At 30.8% G+C, this 10,612-nt stretch overlaps 1 protein-coding gene across 1 annotated transcript; it reads right to left on the bottom strand.

Annotated features, from left to right (window-relative positions):
- Window positions 1-3,113: 3,113 nt before the first annotated feature.
- On the bottom strand, window positions 3,114-7,231 carry LOC114328383 (uncharacterized). Its single transcript, XM_028277222.1, has 2 exons — window positions 7,046-7,231; window positions 3,114-3,614 (listed from the first exon to the last, which is right to left on the bottom strand). The coding sequence occupies exons 1-2, from the start codon at window positions 7,100-7,102 to the stop codon at window positions 3,228-3,230; spliced, it is 444 nt and encodes a 147-aa protein (XP_028133023.1). The 5' UTR covers window positions 7,103-7,231; the 3' UTR covers window positions 3,114-3,227.
- Between the last annotated feature and the right edge of the window lie 3,381 nt (window positions 7,232-10,612).

Below are 10,612 nucleotides of genomic sequence, written 5' to 3'. Positions count from 1 at the left end.
TGTAGAAAAAATATTGTATGATATGCGTGTTAAAAAGTACATTTTTAAAGCACTCATGTGAATTGCAGAACTCGCTATCGCTCATTCTGCAAACTTTCACATGCGTGCCTTAAACGTGTACTTTTAACACTTATATCATAAATAACTATGGGATTTACTTTTTCGCACTGTTTTTGACACACTTTCATATAGTCAAATATTCTTAACTTTCGCGTTGTCATGGTGATGACATAATTAGCAATAAATTACAAAAAATGTTTTGACAGTTTTGTGGTTTGAAAGAAGTTAGAATTTTTAAGTGTGAAAATTCTAAAATTGTAGAATAGAAATGAATTCCAGTGACGAAGAGTTACAGTTTGTTTATTTGTTTATCGTAGATAAAATATTGTATGAAACTGTGCGTGAAGTACGTTTTGCGAACTTACGCGATGTATAGCACTCGCTCCTCTGTCGCTCGTGCTCTAAACATCGCGTGCGTTCGCAAAAAGTATACTTCACGAAGTGTTTCATAAATAACTATTTTATACTAGTGTAATTTTTGGAATTATAATAATTTTAACAGTTAATACACCTACTAAAAATTCATATTTTATTTTTTCGAAGCATGTTGTGTCCTGTATATAACAAAACCGTGTTATTGTAAAAAGTACTTTTTTTATTATAGTGTAATTTTTGGAATTTTAAGCATTTTGTATTGTCAAATTATTTTATATTCTCTCCTATAAATAATAAAAACGTTTTATTATAAAAAAGTTCTTTTCTATAAAAGTGTAATTATTTATTTTATAATATGTTTCCTTAGAGAGGAAAACGAGGAGCATTGTCCTACAATTACATATATCCCATTAGTACCAGCATAAAGAAATATCTATAGATACCATATAAATTGTTTACTACTTTCTATAAGATATAGCTTGTCCAATTTTAGTTTGTTCAACTGAGACTATAAATTATTGTACTTTCGGACCACCTGTCGCTGCTACCCCACGCTATTTTATGCTATGATGAGATATTGTGACACCTTCTTCAGCTTTCTTTTTCATGAAGGCTAACACATTAGCAATTATTTCTCAGCTTTGACTATTAACAGTTCGTCCGGATAATTTGATCTTAAGCTCCCTGCTACAATTAAATAACACTAATTTAGGTATATCTACTTTTTTATATTACAATTATTATTATTCACTTACCTTTACAGTTGTTAAAAAAAATAAAAACCTTATCTTGTAAAAGGTATATTTAAAATCCCTAAAAAGGGCTATATCACAACAAAACGTTTTCGGAATCAATATTCCATCATCAGTGTTATCACAGGTTTACATACTTTAAGCCACCAAAATATACGGGTAAAAACCCTTGAGTTGTTTTTAAACAGTTGATGTTACATTATATTATCCGATTTTAAAGGATGTTAAAAATATTTCTAGATTAACCCCTGGCATCACATGACATCAACCATATTGGTTGGTTGTAGGTAGGACCTTACATGGCAGAGTTTAGGTGACAACTTTACAGTTGATATTTTTAGAGTTCCAAAAAGAACTTTCGCATAAAATGAATAAAACTAAAATAATTAAAAGAGAATACACAAATACAAAACGTAGAATCACAACAATAAAAAAAAAGAATATCAAATTTAAATGCCGCAAGTAAAAGAAACAATGCAACACTGTAAAAATTTCGAGCAGATCATTCCTTAACGACTACTCACGAATGGCTTTGCTCGACCCGGACTTTCAAATTTGTTTCGGCTCAGTGGCAACTTTATTTCACGAGATATAGTCCAGTTGGGTTAGACGAATAACAGGCCTAACCTTGCATTAGGAGCTGCCCCAATTTTTATTTTTCTAATATTTAGGGGGGGGGGGGCAAATAATAGTGTAAAATTAAAATCTCAACTGAAATCCGCCGTTGCGTTAGCCGCCATCTTGATTTTAAACGAGAACCGTTTTTGCTCAATATCTCCGCCATTTTCAACTTCGACAAATAGTATAAGAACTAAAATTGTTTAAAATGTGATTTTCTATACAAAATATAGAAAATTTAATTCTACACAATTTTGATCTCTTTACTTTTTTTGCTAAAATTAATATTTAAGGTAGTACTATGCGGTAATGGCGCGAGCGTAAGACTACGCCATTTTCAACTAAAATTGTTCCAAGTATGATTTCCTACAATTTCATTTTAACAATTTTTTTTCATGCGGTTGATATTTTCTCATTTATTGCGGTCTCATTTATTATTAACTTCACGAAATAATTGTACGTAAACAAAAATAAAGAGAATTATATTTTATACAATTTTTGAAACTTCCAATGAAACACCAACCAAACTAAGTACATAAAAGACATAAATAATAACTTACGTATATACATTAAATTCACTTAATTTTATTAACTATGCGTGTTTTATTAGTTGAATTTGTCTGTCGATATTTTAAGTTTCATGTCAGCTAATATATTTTTATTATTCAACAATTTTTTTTTTAATTGTGGACCCTGTTGGGGGGAATTTCCCCTTCCCCCGCCCTCGTAGACCCGCCACTGGTTCTCTCGAAAAATTGTAGTAAATCGTAATTGCAACAATTTCAGTCCTTACACTTTTTGTCGAAAAGTTGAAAATGGCGGGGATATTGAACAAAAACAATTGCTATAAAATTAATCTCTTCAGTTTTTTATAGGTACATATTTGTTGTAAAACTAATAATAAACGAGACAATTCAATAATTCAATAATTATGCTTTAACTGTCACTATTTCCCCCGATAACTCGGAAAATATCGACAACGTGAAAAAAATTATAATAAACGAAATTATAGAAAATCGCCGTTTCAACAATTTCAGTGTCTGCACTTTTTGTCGAAAAGTTGAAAATGGCGGAGATATTGAACAAAGACGGTTCTCGTTTAAAATCAAAATGGCGACTAACGCAACGGTGGAATTTAGTCGAGATTTTAAATTTACACTATTATTGACTCCCTCTAAAGATTGGAAAAATACAATTTGGGGCAGCTCGTAATGCAAGGTCAAATGCTATCCCGACTGGGCTAATATCTGTTCGCCTGTACAGGTTGATGATGATAAAATAGGATAATATTACACAATATCTGAAACAAACAATTTAAAAGAGTTTATTAAACATAAATAATAATAAATTAAATTACACAAATTATTTTTTAATAGCAAGTAATGGTAGAAAATAATTTAAAAATTTGCTAGTATGTGAATGTTATATCAACTCTTCGTCTGGAATGTCGTTGAGCGTTGATATAACACACCTCATTGCGTTATACGCCATTTCACTATGGTTAGAACCAGTTGTTCCCTTGCATTTCTCAACTATTTTAAGACTATCAGCTTTGTAATAGTTGCTCAAAAAATTGCTAATATTTTCGTATAAAATATTACCGTTTTCGTCTTGGTAACCTTGCTTTTTATAACTGCATGATAGGAAATCCTTGTACTTTGGATCTTCTGAATGACCTAATTGGGCCATGGCTTTCTCAACAACTGATCTATCCAGTTTGGTTTCCTTTAAACACGAAAGTCCTATTACCGTACGTTGTTTCATATCTTCACGCTTTTCGGCCGAGGTTTTTCTTGCTGGTGGAGCTGCCTAAAAAAATCAGCGGATATTAAAATAAGTACGTATCAGTTATTTGTTTGAATAAAATACAACCATTACTAAATACAACTTTGACTATTCAGGAATTGGTCTACCTAGGTAGGTATACCTTTTTATTGCAATAATGATGCCAAAAAAGGGAAAAAGACAATGAACAGATAAAGAACAGATAACACTTTAAAGGCAAAATACTAAAACATATTAGCAACGAGAAATCTAAAATGATCTAAAAGATTCCTTAAGTCAGAAACAAAATCTGATTTTCGCCTCTACCCGATCCTCCTACAATTTACAAGGAAAACGGGCGATAAATGAATAGACATGGGAAATCTACGATATGCATTCCAAAACACGTAAATTTGTCTAGGTAACGATCAAAGAATTTTGTTTATTAGTACTCAATTCGTGAGGTCAAGAAAGGAGACAAAGAAGACCCCAACAATTATAGAGGTATAAATCTACTGAACACCGCATTTAAGCTAACCACAAAAGTCCTAACCAACAAAATCAATAAACTAACAACCTTATCAGATGAACAAGGATTCAGATCCGGAAGATCGTGCGTAGACGACGTATTTTTACTGCGACAAATCACAGAAAAGGCCATTGAGTACAATAAACCAGCATATTATCTATGTTTTATGTCGAAGACGTCTTACATTTACTGTGTAGAAGAAACATACCAATCAATATTATTAGACTTAGGCAAATAATATGCCAATTGGATATTTTGCATATAATGCATAAAAAATGCAAAAATGTCAAATTTTGCATATTTTTACAAAAGTGAGCATAAAGTGCATATAATTTGAAAATTTGGTGTTAACTATATATTTTTATATTCAAACTTACAGATAGCATGAAAATGCCAATATTTAATTTTGTTTTATAATCACTTTGTATTCAAATTATTGGTATACTTAGTAACTAATAAAAGACAGCGGCTTATAGTTTTGTCACGTTTTGTCCTGGAATTAAGGGTTTGTGTTTGCCAGTTTATGTCTCTAGGTAAAAATTTTTATTTTGACGGTCAGTTTCACTTGGTTTCACTTTTGTTGTAAAATTGGAGACGTAAACAACGTGTATTTCTAATTATGAATAATTATTATGCTTTGAAAATGCCGAAAATAAGCAATGTTTCAACTTGGATAAAACCTTACAAAGAGCTATCTATAAAAATATGGATAAAGTTATTGCTCATGTTGTGGCAAAACCGTAAGTACACACGTATTATTTTTTATTTTATTTTGAAAATTTACACGGTCGTACAAACAAAGATTTTAAAATTGGAGATTATGTTTAAGAAAAGTACCGACACAAGGCTAGTTCGCAATAAATCGATGTATTTTTTCTTTTTTCAAGCATTTTTTAAACTCCTTGCGATAAAAAATAGGATACCTATTTAAAATTCAAATCATTCAATAGTCTACTGAAAGGTGGCTAACATTTTTTTTCTAACAGTAGCATAGTGTGCTTTAATTTTGCTAAAAACAAAAACATATCATATATTGGACTTAATTAATTAAGTGCTTTTAATTTATGCTCACAGTATTTTTTAATTTAAATGTAAACAGAAAAGACCAAGAGCCTCTTGTAAATATTTGAAGGTTCTTCCTTCTTGCACAGTCATTCCTTGACATGTTCAAGATTACTACACCGATTTTTATTTGATTTAATTTAAATATTTTAATTGTTATGCAAAAACGGTTCATTTTTAGTTTATTTCTACAATCTTAGATTTTAAAAATTGGTACAACTATAGAATATTTATATTCCTTTTTAGATTTCATCTGAAAACTAATTTCAAATAGATCAGCATGTCAGAACCGCGAAACATTTAGCTAAAAAAGTAAAAACCACATCCGGTGAAAAATATCAACCTTCAGTGTCCAAGTGCTTTCAGTCAAGTTTCAAAAAACAAACCGAACAAGAAACTTTTAACGAAGACTTGTGTCGTGCATTAGTATTTTCTAATATACCGCTTTCAAAATTATCTAATGAAAATGTTGTTCTGAAGCTATTTTCTTGTGGCATTTTTATAATAAATTACTTTTAATGGGAAATAAGCCACAATTTTACCAAAAAATGATTTTATTAACGTTTCGAAGCCCAAATCGGGTTTCGTTGTCAAAGTACAAAATACTACGAAAATAAACAAAAATGTTGTTAACGAATAAGGCTATAACATAATAAAAAATCACTTAAATCGGACAACAGGTTTAGGAAATTCGAGACATCAAAATTGACCCATTTTAAGGTGTCCGGTTAATTTTGCACCCCAGTGTAGCATTTATAAAATAGTGAAATTAAAACCCAACTACAACCTCAGGTTTTCTTAACATTCTGTTTTTTGATTCACTCGCTCATGTGGGATAATAAAAAGTGGGTTCAGTTAGGTACTTTAACAACTAGTATGTTCTTCATAATAATGGCCGTTTGCTTTGTAAATACATGTCCGCAAATGCTTCGTTTCCGAGATACGGGATTTTAAATTTTTTTCTTACAAACTGACGATTTATCTATTGCTCTAAAACCGGTTGAGATATGCAAATGAAAGTTGATAGGTTTTAAGAGTTAGTTATTGCGCATTTTTGTCGTACAATTAAGAATTTTATATTCACCTTTGGTCAATATAAATTTTTAATTGCATGTCAAAAAAATGCGCAATAACTATCTCTTAAAACCTACCAAATTTCATTTGCATATCTCAACCGGTTTTAGAGCAATAAATAAATCGTCAGTTTATAAGAAAAATTCAACATCTTTTATCTCAGAAACGAAGCAATTGCGTACATATGTTTATAAAACAAACTGTCATTATTCTTTCACGCAGAATGGCCCTTTAAAGTTTGTCGCACTTATTTAGAAACACCCAGTACTGATGAAGAACTTGGCTAGTTGTTAAAGTAGCTAACTTTTTTATTATCCAATATAAGCGAATGAATAAAAAAACAGAATATTCAGAAAACCGGAGACTGTAGTTGGATTTCAATTTTTAATTTCACTATTTTATAAATGCTAGAATATTCCACAGGGTGTTCCGAAATTTAAAAAAAAAACACAGTTTGATTGGTACACCCGGTATACAATGACAATTTACCTGTCTAGCAACAATATTATTACAGCGGTATTGTAAAAGAATAAAGCTATAACATTTTAAAAAAATTACTTAAATCGGACAACAGGTTTAGAAAATTCGAGACATCAAAAATGACCCATTTTGTGGGGTGCCCGTTTTCTCTGACGCGTAGTGTATATTCTGACCTGAATTTATCAACGTTCAATGACGTAGGTAGGTACATCGTAACTTACTGTGTTATTGCTGAATTTATTTTTTATATTCATTGAAATTTTTTGTCACACAACACACCACTCACTTTCTATACAGGTACGAAATATTAAATATTTTCTTCTAAACTTACCTGTAGGCAAACAAAACTGGCAATCAAGACACATAATATCACAATAGTGGCATTCATATTTGTTTTAAATGCAAATGGTTAATAGATCTTTTAGAAGAGAGTGTTACGAAAGTAAATAAAAGTTTAGTAACCTAATCTAAAATTTATAATATTATGGATCAGTGAAGGTCAACTAAATATAAATAAATTTTAAGAGTTTCATTTAAATTAGTTAAACATCATTTAGTAATTTTCTTGAAACATTAAAAATCTTGATGTATATACCTACCTACTTGATAAACATTTGATCGATTTTTGTCTAAATTATAATAGTAGGGGAGGGATGCTAAATTTGCAGTTACTAAAGCGTCATGGGGACCTACTTGGGTTGGTTGTGAAGATTAGGTTCTAAAGCGAAAAAAGTTAAGTTTTCGATTTTAGTGGGGATGTTCCATTTTTTAATTTAATTTTCCATTTCGAAACATTTTTTTTCCTGGTTATAGCGCCATCTAGGTATCCATAATTCGAAAAAATGTCTCGAATAAAAGTTACTTACTTTTACGAAAGGAAATCTGCAATAAATAAATGGAGGTCCCTATTTAATATTTTCAAGGTAACTCTCCCCCCTCCCCCACAACTCCTTGGGGGTCGTGGTTAGTGTCATTCGATAGATTTTTGAAAAATATTTTTTCTACGAGCGTGCAAAAATGTCTACTTTCGCGCACGCATTTTAGTTTAGAAAGTTTTACTTTTCCGCACGCGTGTTACTTTTCCGTACGCGTTTTACTTTTCCGCACGCGTTTTACTTTTCCGCACGCGTGTTAATTTAGGTATGTTAATATGGCCTTAATGTAATTATAATACATTCAATAAACTAATATTTAGATATTATTTACTAATTTATTTCAAATATATCTTATTGTGTTCATGTTTTAATGAAATTAACGCGAGAATTCGATGAAATAAAATAATTTTGACATAATATTCGAAAGTCAAATCAGTAGACAATAACAGTGGTTTTGAATCGTCGTCGTCATGGAAACCAAGATCGTCGTCATGCTAACCAATTATGCTGAAACTTTGGTTTTGACATGACAACCTTGTCAAAGAATTAATTTGTGTATGTATTTTCATATTAATTAAATTAATTGATTAAGATTTGGTCATTTTTTAAAGGCTCATTCCCTTACATATTCCCAAGCATATTATAACTCCCGCTTCGCGTCGTTCGGCAAACTGCAGTCGCGTGCGGAAAAGTATGACTTTCTGCACTTGTTAGGAAATAGTATATTGTGCAACAAGTGCAGAAAGTTACTAATTTCTCACGAGTTTGAAAAGTTGCGGTACGAGCGCAAGCGAGTGCCGCAATTCAAACGAGTGAGAAATTACCTTTCTGCACGTGTTTCACACTATACTTTTTCTACAAGCACAGTTTTTCCTAAAAATAAAAATCACAATTTCCAAACGACGATTAATTATAATAGGTACCTACCTATGTGATAAATTTTAAACTGTATTTAATTAATACCTACTAATCAATTTAAATTCCTTATACCTAACTAAATTGCACAGAAATCAGTTAGAAAATTAATGCACTGCCTTAATTTGTTTAAATTTAAACAATTATTACACATTATTGACATTATATTTATGCAGTCACGGATTTACACAAAACCTACTTCATTCGACGTCTCTTGCACAGGTTGCTAAATCCTTATTGGTTATTTGATAATTATAAAATGTTTAATAAGAATAAAATTGTAAAATAAAACAGTTGTAACATCCATAATTTAGTTTCTATGCTATAGTTAAATATAATAATTGTCTTATAGGTTATATATTTGTCTAAAGTTTAACCACGGATGTAAACAGAATATAACGTTACTCAGAATGCGGTAGTCCACGGATGTAAACAGAATATAACGTTACTCAGAATGAGGTAGTCAACTGTGCAGAAAAGAACTTTGCGGCACAGAAACGTCACTTTGCGGCACAGAAACGTTACTTTTCTGCACACTAATGTCAAATATCTTATACTGTGAGAAAATATGAAGTTTGCTAACATAAAACCGTGCAGAAAAGTGCACTTTGAATAGTGGTTGTAGAAAAATAACTATTACATGTATTTTTCGGTTTTTCGATCTAATGTTTATTTCGCGAAATATCGCGGAGTTCCTATTTAAAATTTTAATGTCACTCTCCACTCCCCTCCGTGGTGGGTCGTGTTTGGTATCATTCGCTAGATTTTTGAAAAATATTGAACACGTATTTTTCAGATATTCGATTTGATGTTAGTTTCGCGAAATATTCGCTTTTTTGTAAAACTTTGTGTTATGAGGCTGGTAAATAGACCCCACTTTAATGAAATTGTTTCCAATCTCAGGTTCTATAGGTGCTGGTTCGCTGAGAAAGGTAATTAGCTGATACCACTTAATGTACCAGCGAGTCTTCTTCCTAAAGGGATAAATTTAGAGCAATGAATATGATAAGATGAGAAATTTAACACATTTTTTCTAAATTAAACAATTAAATTAAAAAGAGAAGTGAAAAATATATACATATACAGGGTGTAACAAAAATACAGGTCATAAATTTAATCACATATTCTGGGACCAAAAATAGTTCGATTGAACCTAACTTACCTTAGTACAAATATGCACATAAAAAAAGTTACAGCCCTTTGAAGTTATAAAATGAAAATCGATTTTTTCCAATATATCGAAAACTATTAGAGATCTTTTATTGAAAATAGACATGTGGCATTCTTATGGTAGTAGTATCTTAAGAAAAATTATAGTGAAATTTGGACACCCCATAAAAATTTTATGGGGTTTTGTTCCTTTAAACCCCCCCCCCCCCCCAATTTTTGTGTACGTTCGAATTAAATTATTTTTGTAGTACCATTAGTTAAACACAATATTTTAAAAACTTTTTTGCCTCTTAGTACTTTTTCGAAAAGTCAGTTTTTATCGAGATATTTTGAATATTTGTCAAATCCACCACATATTTGTATATGGCCAAGTACGATTATGGAGACTTGGTAATAATATGAAAATTTATTTATGATTTACATTTTTAGGTATATTTTGAACCATATTAAAAAAGAAGTAATATCTCGATAAAAAGTGCCTTCTCGAAAAAATACAAAGAGGCAAGAAAGTTTTAAAAACACTGTGTTTAACTAATGGTACCGCAGTAAAAGATTAATTGGAACGTACACAAACATTTGGGGGGTTTAAAGGAACAAAACCCCCATCAAATTTTTATGTAAACATATTAAAAAAGAAGCCACAACTCGATAAAAACTGCATTATCGAAAAAATACTAAGAGGCAAAAAGTTTTAGAAATATTGAATTTAACTAATGGTACTACAATAATAATTTAATTGGAACGTACACAAAAGTTTGGGGGCGTTTAAGGGAACAAAACCCCCATAAAATTTTTATAGGGTGCACAAATTTCACTATAATTCTTTTTTAAGATGTTCCTGCCATAAGAATGCCACATGTCCATTTTCAATAAAAAATCTCTAATAGTTTTCGATATATTCGAAAAAATCGATTTTCATTTTGTAACTTCAAAGGGCT

This window comes from Diabrotica virgifera, chromosome 6 (assembly GCF_917563875.1).
Source record: "Diabrotica virgifera virgifera chromosome 6, PGI_DIABVI_V3a".
Classification (NCBI taxonomy): Eukaryota; Metazoa; Arthropoda; class Insecta; order Coleoptera; family Chrysomelidae; genus Diabrotica; species Diabrotica virgifera.
This window is presented reverse-complemented; position numbering and strand designations above follow the sequence as displayed.